The 14,391-nt window shown below is 55.3% G+C and overlaps 6 protein-coding genes across 6 annotated transcripts; 2 read left to right on the top strand and 4 right to left on the bottom strand.

Annotated features, from left to right (window-relative positions):
* Positions 1-527: 527 nt before the first annotated feature.
* Positions 528-1,325, top strand: HMPREF1541_04310 (uncharacterized protein; the record flags this gene model as incomplete). Its single annotated transcript, XM_008718656.1, has 1 exon — positions 528-1,325. One exon carries the CDS (start codon positions 528-530, stop codon positions 1,323-1,325), a length of 798 nt encoding a protein of 265 aa, XP_008716878.1.
* Positions 1,326-2,621: 1,296 nt separating this feature from the next.
* On the bottom strand, positions 2,622-4,933 carry HMPREF1541_04309 (uncharacterized protein; the record flags this gene model as incomplete). Its single annotated transcript, XM_008718655.1, has 4 exons — positions 2,622-3,737; positions 3,783-4,363; positions 4,411-4,636; positions 4,682-4,933. 4 exons carry the CDS (start codon positions 4,931-4,933, stop codon positions 2,622-2,624), a joined length of 2,175 nt encoding a protein of 724 aa, XP_008716877.1.
* A 972-nt stretch (positions 4,934-5,905) lies between these two features.
* On the bottom strand, positions 5,906-6,592 carry HMPREF1541_04308 (uncharacterized protein; the record flags this gene model as incomplete). The annotated part of the gene is made up of 1 exon (XM_008718654.1): positions 5,906-6,592. One exon carries the CDS (start codon positions 6,590-6,592, stop codon positions 5,906-5,908), a length of 687 nt encoding a protein of 228 aa, XP_008716876.1.
* A 794-nt stretch (positions 6,593-7,386) lies between these two features.
* Positions 7,387-8,760, bottom strand: HMPREF1541_04307 (uncharacterized protein; the record flags this gene model as incomplete). Its single annotated transcript, XM_008718653.1, has 1 exon — positions 7,387-8,760. One exon carries the CDS (start codon positions 8,758-8,760, stop codon positions 7,387-7,389), a length of 1,374 nt encoding a protein of 457 aa, XP_008716875.1.
* Positions 8,761-9,320: 560 nt separating this feature from the next.
* Positions 9,321-10,982, bottom strand: HMPREF1541_04306 (uncharacterized protein; the record flags this gene model as incomplete). Its single annotated transcript, XM_008718652.1, has 1 exon — positions 9,321-10,982. One exon carries the CDS (start codon positions 10,980-10,982, stop codon positions 9,321-9,323), a length of 1,662 nt encoding a protein of 553 aa, XP_008716874.1.
* Positions 10,983-12,272: 1,290 nt separating this feature from the next.
* On the top strand, positions 12,273-13,681 carry HMPREF1541_04305 (uncharacterized protein; the record flags this gene model as incomplete). The annotated part of the gene is made up of 2 exons (XM_008718651.1): positions 12,273-13,534; positions 13,588-13,681. 2 exons carry the CDS (start codon positions 12,273-12,275, stop codon positions 13,679-13,681), a joined length of 1,356 nt encoding a protein of 451 aa, XP_008716873.1.
* Positions 13,682-14,391: the final 710 nt, after the last annotated feature.

The following is a 14,391-nucleotide window of genomic DNA, read 5'->3' as shown; positions in this document are numbered from 1 at the left end:
CTTTTGGCGACGATGGCTCGAGCGTACCGCAAAATGTGATGTATACCATATAGATACCCCTGTCATGTTAACGTGTTTTGAATGATACAAGTCACACTTGCTATTCGGGCCAGCGTCAAGCAATGGCATTGCAATGATATCCTAGTTGCTGATCTACATGCTGCTACCCGACGGCGGCCAGGCATGTCCTGCGGTGGAGGGTGTCTACAACTTGAGACACAACTATTTAACATTCTCATAGGGGCTCAAATCTTCTTTGCAACTCCAAAATCTTCAGCTTTTCGCGTTGTCCAGGGCATTTGGCTCGATGTCCTGCTAGAATGCAGTCGTCAGGCAGTGAATTTCTTGGCGCGGGCAAAGGTAGCTCCGTCGCCGCTCCGCCGCGGCATATCCCCGGTGCCTCCAGGGCGTCAAAGGTGCTTCATCGACCTCACAGCTTGCTTCGCTTTCTACGGTGTACTACGAAAATGCAAGCCTCCAGATCGGTCAGGCGCTACGCACGTCATTGTCGGACAGCAAATGTGACTATGAACCACTCCACCAGCGCCAAAGACTGGTCCGCATCCCTATACCTCAAATTCGAGAAAGAGCGCTCCCGCCCGTCTCGCGATCTCCTCGCCCAAGTCCCCCTGGACAACCCTCATCGCGTAGTCGACCTCGGTTGCGGACCCGGCAACTCAACCGCCATCCTCCGCGACCGCTATCCCGCCGCCACCCTGTCCGGCATCGATTCCTCCCCCGACATGCTAAACAAAGCGCGCGCCACCCTCCCGAGCATCCCCTTCCATCAAGCCGACCTCACAACCTACCACCCCACCGACGCCGTCGACCTCTTCTTCTCCAACGCTGTCTTCCAATGGCTCCCCGAATCAGACCGCATCCCAACCATCAAACGCCTGCTCCAATCCCAAGCGCCCGGCGCCGTCTTCGCCCTCCAAGTCCCCGACAACTTCCACGAGCCTTCCCATGCCGCCATGCGCGAGACCGCGGAAACGGGACCCTGGGCCGCGACTCTGCGTCCGCTGCAGCCCGCGCGCGGCCTCATGCCGTCGCCGCAGGTGTTGTACGACGCGCTGAAACCCCTGTGCGCGCACGTCGATCTGTGGCATTCGCACTACTACCACGTCCTGCAGGATCATGGAGCGGTGGTGGAGTGGGTGAAGGGCACGGGGTTGCGGCCGTTCATCGATCCGTTGTCGGAGGGGCAGAGGCGAGAGTTCTTGGAGGTGTATTTGGGGAAGCTGCGGCAGCTGTATCCGAGAAGTGTGGATGGAAGGGTGATTTTGAGGTATCCGAGGCTGTTTGTGGTTGCGACGAGGGCGTGATGTGGCTGCTTCACTCTGCTGGACACCTGGCAAGCAAGAAGTCGGGGACCTCCACTCCATGGTCTGAGTCTGCGCACTACTTTGGATCAGGTGTGGCGCGTCGTCCTCAAGTGGCACCAACCGGCCTTACAATCACATCAATCCTCCGATGGATTTCTGCCACGAAACTCGCAAGCCACTGCCTCCTTCGTCAGCCAGACGACGGGTACGAGTGCTTGTTGTCAACGAGCATCCCCACAATAAACGATACACAGCCCCTATTTTCTCCTCTCCAGTCCCTCACCGTCCTCAGGCAACGGTCCATTCGTCAACGAGCGTCCCCTCGGCCCACCCCGCCTCAAACCTCGTCCAGACAGTACAGGGAAGTCTCCGGTGCATCGACCTTACTATCCTACACAAGGGAGCCCCCAACGGCTTGCGATTACATTTCAGTGAGAAACCCGTTTTGCACAAGCAAACACACCGCCGTTGGGCAAAGCCCACCGGTCCTACTCCCAGTCCACTACTCTGAGGAGTCATGGCCCTTGCCCTGTTGGATGGTCCGTGGTGTGAGTATGTGGACAGCGATATGTCTCACCATATGCTAGCCAGGTTGTTGAACAATTGCGTCTCTACCCTCACGTGAGAGCGAGCTGGCTAGGCGCTGTTGCGATCTGGCGCCGGTGCGAAGAATGGAAGCGCGCACTCAAGAGGTCCGCAGCAGTCGAGAGGCCCAATACGCGCCCTTCTGCCTCTTGCGAGCGAGAACCGGGCGTCTGATACTGGAAACGGCCCTGAAACAGAACGAGCATTGGACAATTTGCAACATAAAATGAGACGGGGCAGGATGCAAAGGAATTTATAGGTGTCAGGAAACGGCGAGAACGCGGTTTTACAATACCCCGAGGAAGGGCTCGACAGGCGCATGGGCCTGTCGGACATAGCTGGACGAGCGGGCGCGATGTGTCGTGAAGGTGACGGAAAGCCCGTGAAGAGCTTGACAGCGTTAGGGGCAAGCCCCGAGCTATATACCTAGAGAGGCGAAGAAGGAGGCTGGGGGTTGACATCCAACATGACGGACTAGAGGTTTTGCGAAGGGAGAGTCGGCACCAAGCCAGTAGCAAGCCCAGCTATCGAGGATGGCCGTGGCGATCACTGCGCCGGTCTACGTACGCAGTGACTGAGTGCTGAGTGCCGCGTGCTGCATCATACCTAGGTCTTCATTATGGTGATTGATATGGGGATACTATAGAAAATACTCAAGCCGCATCGCAATCAACATTGAAATTTCCTCTCCTCTCACTCCCCCACCTTCCCTCACGCATCACCAACGCCGTCATCAACGGCAAACCTCCCCACGAACCTCCACGTCCGCAACGCCCCCTCCAGCTCCCCCACCAACTCCCCCACCTCACTGCTTCCAGCGACCAGAACGCCCGGTCCAGCCTGCACATCGACTGCGTCCCACACAGCACCAACTTCTTCTTCTCCGCCTTGGAAATCGCCAAAGATAGCCACCGGCTTGCCATACCGATACGCATCCGCGACGATACGCCGCGGGCGGTGCGCGGGGAAGAGACTTGACGCCGCCGTCCCATTGCCGCCCTTCATGACGAGCGCGCGAGCCGCGCCCGCCGAGAGCACGACGGCGTCATACGCTGCGGCGTTGGCGGAAGCGTATGTGCCGTCGACGCCTTCGAGGAGGCGCTCCGCAACGATGTCAACGGTCACGTTGAGCTGCGCGGCGAGTTGCTCGGCTAGATTCCTGGCGGCGGCGAGGCCGGCTTCGTCGGTCGCGGAGGCGAGGATGGCGACGGTGAGGGAGTCGAGGCGCCACAGTGGCGTGGCGGTGTCGAAGGTGCGGACGTTGATGGTTGTGTTGGTGTGGTAGAAGGTATCGTCGGGCGGCGGTGCCTCGACGTCCAGGGCTTGCGCGACGAGGGTGACGATGTCGTGGCTGATGCGGTTGAGCTGCACGAGAACGTTGGCTTGGATGGGTGCGCTGAGCTGGGAGGTCTCGAAGCGGATTGCGTTGATGACCATTTGGCGCTCGGCGGGGGCGAGGGAGTTGTAGAAGAGGCGGGGCTGGGACCAAACGTCCTCAAAGGTAGTGGAGAGATTGCGCGTTAGTTGGTCGGAGAGTGTGCGTGCGGGTGAGGAGAAGAAGCCGCGGCCTTGGTTGCGGGTTGCTTGTCTCGGGCTGGCGTTAAGAGAGCTGGGCGTGTAGGCGTGCTTGTTGGTGTGGATCTCCATCTGGGCTGGGCCATCGCGGTGGTTGTTGCTGACGGGGCTGTGAGGACGGTTGATGGGGAGTTGCTCGAAGTTAGGGCCGTTATGCCGGCTGAGCTGGGTGTCGAGATAGGAGAAGGGTCGGCCTTGGAGAAGGGGATCTTCGGAGAAGTCGATGCCGCGGACGAGGTGGCCAACTTGGTACTGTCCACGTTCAGTGCTGTAGATGAGACAGAATGGAAATCTTACCATGACTTGCTCGGTCTCTGCAAAGTAGTTGGTTGGGTTTCGGTTTAGAACTAGTCTCCCCAAAGGCTGGACGGGCACTAGGTCTTCTGGGAGGATCTTTGTTGGATCCAACATGTCGAAACCATAAGCCAGGGCATCGCTCTCATCAACAACCTGTACACCGAATTCCCACTCTGGAAAGTGACCATTCTCAATCGAAGTCCAGAGATCTTGCCGGTGGTAGTCTGGGTTGATTGCCGACAGTATCTGCGCCTCTTCCCAAACCAAGCTGGCCCGACCTTGCAAGGACTTAAAGTGAAACTTGACCAGCTTGCTTTCTCCTTCGTCAGTTACCATACGGAAGGAGTGGACGCCAAAACCGTCGGTATGTCGGTATGATCTGGGTATCCCCCAGCCGGACATGGCCCAGAAGAGTGTATGCAGAGTGCTTGGCTGCTGGCTGAAGAAGTCCCAAGCTGTATCGTGACCGGTCGCCGCTTGTGGGATTTCCCTATCTGGTTCGGGCTTCACGGCATGGATGAGGTCGGGAAAGCGTATAGCATCTTGAATGAAGAAGACCGGGATGTTGTTTCCAACGATGTCTCGAAATCAGTCAGCCAAAATAAAATCACCTTGAGTTGAAGCTCACCGAAGTTTCCCTCGTCAGTGTAGAACCTCGCTGCATACCCATGGACGTCTCGCACAGTGTCCGCGCTTCCTCTACTTCCAGCCACAGTCGAGAATCTCAGGAAGACAGGCGTTCTCTTGCCCGCATCTGCGAGGAAGGAAGCAGCTGTCAGATTCGACCAATCGCCATAACTCTCAAAGTAGCCATGAGCGGCGGCACCTCGTGCATGAACTGCACGTTCAGCAACCTAGACTTCGTCAGTACGGTGCAGAAGCTTGGGTGGGGCCAGTACCCTCTCATGATCGAAGCGCATGATCTTCTGTCGGAAGATGAAATCCTCCAACAAGCTCGGACCTCGTTCACCAGCCCTGAGAGTGCCCTGGTCTTCTATCGGCGTGCCAGTATCGCTCGTCATAAATGTGTCATTGTCGTCATTGATGAATTGCGTCAGGAATTCCTCCGTCGATTCAGGTGCAGTCTGCGATTCTTGACGTTTCTCGTGGGAGATGGACGGGCTCGAGAATGCAGCAGACCCGACACCCATGTAAGGGCATGCAGCCCGTGCCACCACCGCTATCACTGCAGTTACCAAAATACAGCGCATAGTTCTGGTAGTGAGGTGATGATGATGGAGAGGGGATGAGAGTCCTCTGCAGGACGTAATGTAGCTGCTCCCAATCCACGTACCACAATCACACCACCTTCAGGACTCACACTGTCCGCATGCATGCTGTTGATGCCCAGGACTGCTTGCATCCTGAATTGGCAGGCGAGGTCGATGTAGCTTATGCAAAGACGTGAGATTCGTCAAGGCAGGGCTTGGTATTGTATGTTTAGAACCGTGGGAAAATGAAGTGGAGCTTCTCATGCATATGGAAAGCTTCCCGTGGTTTCTTCGTGATGATCGCCGTAAGCGATATTGGCATTTGGTGATTGGCAGTAGCATCACAAGTCTTTCAGCCTCACGGCGGTCCCTGATTGCTTCGGATCACTGCCAAGAACGGAGCTGCCCAGCTTCGAGGCGCCCGGAAGTGTGGAGGGTTTTGAGGCCCACAAGTACACAGTTGGAGCTCTCTTTCGGCTTCGTGGCTGCATCAGGCAGGTCGAGAATGTACGAAACAAAGAGTGGGCGAACAGGAGGGATCTTTTCGTGGCGACAGTGGGGGAGTTGCGCATGAAAACGGCAGCGGCCACGCCAAGCGTTCCGTAGCATGTGGGAAAGTCTCACCCTTGATCAGGATGTACCGGAGACGCCAGCTGGATAAGACCATTTCAGAAAGCGTGAGGAGCAGGGGCCACCCCACAGGCAGTCGAAATATAGGCTAGCAGGCTTCATGGAGTAGAAGCTGGCGGTTATCTCCTTTCTCTGGAGCGGATTCGGTGGCTGAGCAAACAATTAGACTCAGTCACAGGGCCCATCGTGTTGGCGGATATTATCGCAATGGAGCGGGAAAAGCTGGCGGAGCTGGGACCCCGGCTGCCACAAGTCGATAGCCACGTACCGCACCCAACGGCTTCAGAAGACCCAAGGAATGAACCTCGCCGTTCTGGCATGCCACCTCTCCCATTTCTCGCCAAACTCCTTCTTCAACATCCTCTCCTCCTGCTGGACTCGTGTCCGAATCACCAGCAGCATCAGTGCCAAGCTCGCAACCTCCAACAGCCAGATTGACTGTCGTGCTACGGGGTACCATGACGGAGGAATCCAGCAGGCAAACACGCCATCTGGGCGGCCGAACAGCGCCACGTTGCTCGCCACCAACACCAGAATACCCACGTAGCTGGGGTGCTGCACGAAGGAGTAGATGCCGCTCGTATTCAGGCGCGTGGGCTTTGTGAGAGCGAAGGTAAAGTCCTTGGCCAGCGCGGCGTATGGGATCAAGCGCAGGGGTATGCCGACGCAGAGAATCAGTGACAGTGGGACGGCCGTGGCGGTCGACCAGGCGATGAGGTCTGGACTGAGACTGTTGTCGATGCCGTGGCGCAGGAGGAAAGGTGGTGGGTGTGGGTGCAGGAGCGCCAGGCCTGAGGTGTGCAGCGCCACGAGACCCAACGGAGCCAGAGCAATCTTGGTGCTGTGCTTGTTGGTGAGGTTCAGTCGGCGGATGAGGTCGTCGTTGTCTGAAGAAGGTGGCTTGGAGCTAGGGCCACTAGTATTTGGAGGTGAGAGAGCCACGTAGGTCCCGACGGTGGACATCAGCATTGTTGCGGCGAAAAGCACTTGCGGAATTGGTATGGTAAGAGGCATCAAGGTCCATACGCATTGATAGGCCTGGGAACGGAGGAAGGTAAACAGAGGAAAGTTGATGAAATTGTCCCGTCGACTTGCTCGTGGTGCTATTGCGCGCTAGCCGCTTTGGGCGATACTTCTTCGGATTGGGCTCATTGTGAGGCTCTGTGCAACAGGGGCACACCTTGGGCGAGAATGCTATCCTTTGCACGAGACAGGTTGGCCTTGAAGGCTTGAGACCACGCCTGATGAAAGATACGCGCTTTGTTATGGGGCAAGTTAAGACTCAAACAGTACATGAATATTCCTGCGAAGCGATAGCGGAGCAGGGATATATTGGGTTTTCTGCGCCAAGGACTTGAATCCTGCACGCTGACTGGGGCAGATCTCTGGCTTCTGATTGGTCAAAAGTCGTCACGTGTAGGTCTTCTGATTCGCTGAAAAAACACTCGTCACGTGACCCAAGGGGGTTCTAGGGGGCGTGCCCCCTAGCCTTGGGGGCACGGGGGGTATCCCCCCGTAATTGAAAGTTACGAAGGCGCTGGGGGCCGCCAGAACAGTTCTGCGACGTTAGAGCGGAGAAGGTCCCTTAGGTGCTGACCCTCTAGGCACGAGAGTTCGTCAGCACCTTCCCGCAGGGTATTTTAATGCTCAACGTAGCTAGATAGATTGACACGCCAAACGCGCTAGAGTGAGGACAAATTCAGGATCGTGTCATATAGCATCGTCGCACACTTGGTGCTTTCACTTCGGGGTTGTTCTGTCGATTACGCGCTGGCTGCCGCAGTCTGAGGGCCACGTTTGCCCAGTTTTGGTGGTGCCTTTCGTGCGGCGGGAGGATTGGACTGGGAAGGTGTACTGCTGGTTGACCTAGATTCCAGCTTTTTCGGCTTCCTTTTCGCCGCGCCCTCAGCCGGCTTTTCAGGGGGTTGCTGCTTTGTAGGACTGGCAGCAGCCTGTGGATGGGCAGCTTGTGGCTTCGACGAAGCCGGAGGAGTAGCCTGGGGCTTTTGAGGCACAGCAGATCTAGTTTGCGGCTTGGGAGGCGCTGGAGCAGTAGCTGGAGGCTTCGGTGGTGCCTGTTGTTGCTGGACTTGGTTCGGTGCTTGAGTAGACGGTTGGGGCTTTGGTTGTGGTTGCTGACTCTGATTTGAAGCTGGACCAGGCGCTTGATTGGCCCTTTTCGAACCTCCTCCGAAGCCTGGTATCGAAGGCATCGAAGGCATGCTGGACATATTGGGCATGCTGGGCATACTCGGCATCGACGGCATCGAGGGCATGTTCGGGATATAGCTCGTCAGGTCCTGGTAGAACTGCTGTTGGTCCTGCGAAGTGCCACCTCCGTTGTCGTCCTTCATCTGTTGCAACTCTTGTTCAGTGGGTGGCTTGGTCTGTTGGGCCCCGATGACCATCTTTTCTAGCGACTTTTTCTGACTTGACGTAGCTTCCCAATTCGGCCAATCGCCAGTGATACTCCTCACGCCCTGACTTGCCATTTGGCCCAGATCCCAGAACGGGCCACTCATCGCGCCATACGCAGATCCAATGCCGCCGCCTAATACGCCACCCAAGGTAGACACAACCCCACCAACTAAGGCCCCAGTCAACTTACCAATGGTCGCGCCTGGTTGAACCCCCACACCGGCACCGGCCGCTAGTCCCTGGAATGCCCCGGAGCGGGTGTACTTGGCGGCCTTGCCAAAGGATTCGGCTTCGATCTCTTTATTGACAGCTTTGGCCAGTATTTCTTCGCGGGCATTTGGATCGCCAGCGCCGTATGCTGCTTGACGAAGGTCATAAGCTTTCTTTGCTGCTTCGAGCGCCAACTGGGCACTCATCGACGAGCTTTGCTTAACTTCATGCTCTGGAATTGCTGGCTGGCTGCTAGCGGTATCAGCTGCATTGTTGCTCTTAGGTTTGGGTTTGGAGGCAGCTTGACTTTGCTGTTTCGGAGCACTCTGCTGCTGTGTCTTCTGGATCGGTGCGGGCTTCTGCGTTTGCTGAGGCTTCTGCTGATGCTTCTGTGGCGCCGACTGTGGCTTCTGCCGTGTTTGTTGTGGCGTCGGCTGCGTCTGTTGTGGCGCCGGCTGTGGCTTCTGCGTCGCCTGTGACGTCTTCGGCGCAATCTTTTTAGGCGGCATCTCGAATACTAGAGCTAGTCAATAGGTCCACCTCTTCTCCTCAGCATTGAACAAGTGCTATAGCTCTAGCATTGATCACAGAATGAGCTTTCATGAAGGAAAACAGGTTGATAATTTGGCAGCATCATACGTCACCGCTGGTCACAAGGTTCGTCCACGCGCCAAGCATACGTCAAGGCAGTTGTCGATCATGTGGCTGAGCAACCGCGGCCCTGTCGAATATCGATCATGGTAATCCTCTGTGACACGCTGGAGGAACTCATTGATTGTACAGGCTGCATAGCCGGAATTGTACTTCTGAGCTGAGAGCCCCTACAGACTGGCCATGTGCTAACGAACATAGAGCCTGCTGGTGACTTTGCAAACGGAATACATTCAAATGACTGGACAGACGATTGATAGCCGGGAGAACCACATCACCCCAATGCGTCGGCGCTCAGCGTCACCCTTTTGCAAACATAAGATAGTAACTTTGGGGGCATTCAAGTTCTTTTTGGAAAGAGTGCCGGGTGAGATTCGCTTCTTCTCCAAGATCTGGCCAACCTGCGGGCCGAGTGCTGCTAGATCAGCGTGACAGTGGCATCTCGACTCCACTCCATTATTGTGCCACATCTCTCCCCACTGACACTGAAATGGCCGATCCTGCGAGAGATCCTGCGAGTTGAGGTGGGTCGGAGAGCCTCGCTCACCTGATCGAGTAATATACCGTCCAGTCTCGCACCGGTGAACTCTTGACCTTCCTGGCGGAGCACGAGACCGTGAGCCTTCTGCAAAATATCGGCAGTACAATCCTCCTGGATCTCATTAGCGCCAAAGTACATTGTTTCGTCCCCAATCAAGCCTTCGGCGGACACCGCCAGTCTCATGGGCCCCTTCCAGGGATGTGTAGAGGCGCCATCTGCCTCCCGGTCACGTGGGTCCCATTGGAATTCTATTAACTTTCCTTTGAGGGTGGCACTGGCACCCCGTACAGGGCCAGTAGGGTTGTTCTCGTCGAGCAGAGTTATGTTATAATCGATCAGTTCGGCGGCATGTCTGATACCTTCCTGACGACTTCGGTAACTCACAGGGCGGTCAATCGCTGCCCACGACCACGACGGGGCGTAGTAAGCCTCCGGCCGGTGGCCTCCTGCGGGTATGGTAGACTGCCAACCAAGATCTTCCACGAAGCTGCTCTTCCATAAGCCAGCTAGGTATGTGTCTTGGATCTGTACTCGAATATTACTTGCAATACCTGAGAGTGCGATAAACATATCACTGGGCTTTATCAGGCGACATTGTGTATACCGTTCCACGATCGAGTGCCATGCGTGATGCCAGTCATATGTGATTTCATCCTTCGCGGGAGGATGGTCAGATAGCCGACGGGGCAGCAACGCCAGCCTTGAAGCACCACCCAACGTCCATGAATCTCTCATTTCAGGCAGGATCCCATCTGGATATGTTTGGCAGGCTTCTAATTCGCTACACTCCCATGCAAGCTGAAATAATCCGAAGTGAAGGATACGTGGGGATAGCAGTCGTTCTTGAAGGATCCATGCCCTATAATTCAGGGGTGTGTGTAAAACAAGACCCTCCCAGAGACCTGTATGGAGGATCTGTGCTCGCTTTGTCGCTTGCGACCCAGAGTCAAAGCGAACGTCTCGATACAAACAGCTGACATGATCGGTATAACGCATAGATCCGAGTCCATCGGTCAGAGACCTTGCGTTGGTTGCTGAGATGGTAAAGAGGGCATTCTGATAGACCTTGTCCATGGTTGATGCCTCGTTCAACCAATCATCTTCCGAGTCCTGGATGATACACAGTGAGTCGACCCAAAGGTAGTTGTATCCAAGGCTCAGGGTGGCGTGGACTGCATCCTGGAAAGTCTTTGACAGATCACATAACGCTATGTTGATTTTCAAAGTGTCGATATTCTTCACATTGAGAGTCATAAAGTTGGCTTGACCCCATCGGTGGCTCAGGGAGATGTAAGGACCCGTCGGCACCTCAACTTTGCAGTCTTGTAACCGAATACTTATTCCCATTCGAGCGCGGTCCAGCCGGAGGAGCCGAGATGGATACCAGTGGTTGTGGGTGGAGATGGCGTTGCATGCTGGGTGTGTGGTTAGACATTTGCTGAGCCATGACCCGGCGAAGGATATGTTGCTGTCGTCATTCGTTGATCCCGCTGCAGCAATAACGACAGCTCTCGCCCGGGATGGGTCTTCTTCCGACATTAGCGACAAGCAATCAGTCTAATATGTGGCCCCAGGTACATGGGTTTGGGAGCGTAACCATACCTGATTCGGTAGCAGAAACGGCAAACTTCACCTCCAAATGGTTGTCGATGCCAGAACCGCGTTTGGGGATGCATAAAAACAGGTTGAACGAAGCTCGCGGTCCGAAAATACCCAGCTCTTGATACGCCACAGCAATGGTATACACTCCGAACAATTCAGCGCTTTCGCCATCGTAGGTTTCCGACTCCAGGATAAGTGAAAGGCAGAGATAGCAACCATGTCTAGCCGCAGAGAGGACGTGGCTGAAGTCGTCATGGTGTATTCTACCACGCTCACCTGCATGAATGCCTCGTTCGATCTTGTCTCCGGCGATTTCAGGCAGCGACTCTATGATATTCGAGCATGCAGCACAAAGCTGATCGACGGCGGCCGGTTGCTCCCTGAGCGGCATTGTAGCCGTGGTAACCAGTATAATTGTAACACAAGAGATTGAGGATACGGTCAGATGTGAGGCTCAACATGATGTTGTCACTGCAAGAAACAGGCCTCCAGCGCCATTCAAGTTTGGCAAATCGTGCGTTTCGTGAATGGCCTGATTACAACAGGCGCCATCGTTTGGCCATCCTCTGGAAATTGTCAACCGGGAAGACACCTCACCAAAGAGGCGGTCAGTCATTGTGAGCAAAGAGGTGGAGGATGCAAGGCCAAAGTCCTACTGCGCCAATGAGTGTATTTGGGTCATTAAAACAAGCGCGTAAAGTTCCAGGCGGTGCTTGCCTAAACTCCACTTTCTCCGGGTCGCACCTAGCCCATAAGCGAGGCTAAAATGCCCCCCGTGCGGAATCAAATATCAGGGACTTTGTTCCTCTTGACCAACACCAAGGCTGTGCTCAATAAGGCAAATAATCCCCGATTCCCCGCACCACCCCCTGCACAAACCCAACCCAGGAGGCGTTCGAGGAGGAGTCGGTAAGCCACGGACGCGGGCCGGTACTTATCCCACAGCCGTTTCCCAAGTTCAAGCATAGACGATAAATCATTCAAGCAACGCCTCGGGTATCGCTAATTATGCAAGAGCACATCTCCGAGACCGGCCTAGACCTCGATAGCTACAGATAACGGCTATCGTACCTGTCTGCTATATCTATGGAGCTCCTATGCGATCTCTGAAAAGATCGTTTCGTGTCCTCCAGCATACGCTCTCGGAACGGCAAGATGACTCAGTTCCACCAGGACGCAGAGAAGACTGGCGCAGCCCTAGCTAGCGATGCCATCGAGCCCACTCGAATGGACAGTGATCCAGGGCTGGACAAAACGGACATCCTTGAACAACGTGAGATCTTTCAAAAGGGCGTCGATGGAGTCGAGTTTCGTACCGTCAGCTGGCAGCGTGCCACCATCATCTTCCTCAAGATCCAGTTTGCCATGAGCATTCTCAGTGTTCCCGGTGCCCTCGCCACTCTCGGTGCCGTGGGAGGTGCACTCTCCATCGTCGGTTGGCAGGCTCTCAACACCTACACTTCTGTCATCCTCGGTGACTTCCGCAACCGTCACCCCGAGTGCCATACCTTGGCCGATATGTGTGGCCTTCCATGGGGCCGTATAGGGAGAGAGCTGGTCGGTGTTCAGATCCTCGTCGCTCAAGTGCTCATTACAGCCGCGGGCATTGTCTCCTGCTCCACCGCCTTCAATGCTCTATCCGAACATGGAGCTTGCACAGTCGTCTTCAGCTTCGTTTCCGCATGTCTCATTACCGGTTTCTCATCCGTACGCACCTTCTCTCGTCTAGGCTGGCTCACCTGGTTTGGCTTCGTCACCTTCTTCATCGCCGTCTTTATATTTGTTGTGGCCGTCACGCAGCAAGACCGTCCTGCTGCTGCGCCACCCACTGGCGACTTCGATCTCGGATGGACTGCCATTGCGTACCCCACATTCGTTGTCGGCATGACAGCCAGCGCCAACATCTTCCTCTGCGGAAGTGGCTCATCCATGTACCTGCCTGTGGTCTCCGAGATGCGCAAGCCCAGTGACTACCGTAAAGCTGCCATCATTACCGGTGTCATGAACGGTGCCATGTATCTCACTTTTTCTCTCGTCATCTTTCACTGGTGCGGTATCTGGATCGCTACACCCGCCTTCGGTAGCGCTGGCGTTCTCTTCAAGAAGATCTGCTACGGTGTCGCCCTCCCGGGCTTGGTCATTGGTGTAGGTATCTACCAGCATGTCGCCGCCAAGTACCTCTTCGTCCGTGTCCTACGCGATACGCGTCACCTGCAGGAGAACACCGTCGTGCATTGGACCACCTGGCTGGGCTCCAACCTGGTCCTTGGCGCATTGGGCTTCATTATAGCTGAAGCCGTGCCCATCCTCAATTACCTATTAGGACTGGCCGGCTCACTATGCTTCGCGCCCTTCAGCCTCGTCTTCCCGGCCGTGCTGTGGATGTACGACTTCAGGGCGTTCAGACAAGGATCTGGCAAGCAAAAGGCGATGTTCTGGGCCCATGTGCTCATCGTGGTGCTAGGTCTATTTATGGTTGTTGCCGGAACGTAAGTGCAGACGATGAACGCGTTCGGATACTTGTGGCTAACTTCGGTGCTAGATACGGCGTAGCGGTCTCGATTCGCGATGCGTTCCGATCCGGCCTCATTACGAAGGTATTCAACTGCGCGGATAATTCGGGAACTATTTCCTGATGACTTGGTGACGGGATCATTCAACTCGCGACCAGCGGAGGACCAGAGCTGGCTGAAGATGTTGGCTAGATCCAGGGAGCCTTGCCACCGCAGATGCTCACAACCTCGAGAGCCATTTTTAAAGCAGCCAACAAATCTCCGCAGTCTCCGGGCCACATCTGGCTCTTTGTTTCTTCGTTCTTCAGTCCTCTTGTGTCACATGCACTACTCCCTGCTCTGCCCATCACAAGTACTCTAAAGCTTGTTGGTGACGAAGCTGGCTGTCTCGAAAATAGTGCCATCGCATCGCTTGAAGTGAGGACTACGGGCGGGCAAAATACCGGCAATTTCTCCCGTGCATCGGCAACAAGAGTGTGATCAGAACAGTGTCACTAAGATTGCATGCAGACTACATTATTCACAAGGCAAATAGCTGGGAAAAGGGCACGAAAAGGGCACGCAAAACGGACAAATGATTCGAAGACCAGACCCGCAAAGACTTTCACTGCCTGATGCATGACTTCTATTATCATCATGTGCCGTGCCTGTCTACCTAGCAATAACGCCCTCTCACGCTACCAGAAGTGGGAACTGTCAAAGCTCCAATCACTTCTCAAGCGGCTTCTGCCCGTAGACAACGTGACTGCATCGTCCCACATGGGATTTCTCGTCAGCAATCAATCAACCCAAACAAACATAAGAACACTTCCGGGGGGGGGGGGGGGGGGGGG

Source organism: Cyphellophora europaea (genome assembly GCF_000365145.1).
Source record: "Cyphellophora europaea CBS 101466 unplaced genomic scaffold supercont1.4, whole genome shotgun sequence".
Lineage (NCBI taxonomy): Eukaryota > Fungi > Ascomycota > Eurotiomycetes > Chaetothyriales > Cyphellophoraceae > Cyphellophora > Cyphellophora europaea.
Note: the sequence above shows the minus strand (reverse complement) of the source record. Positions and strands in the feature narration are given on the sequence as shown.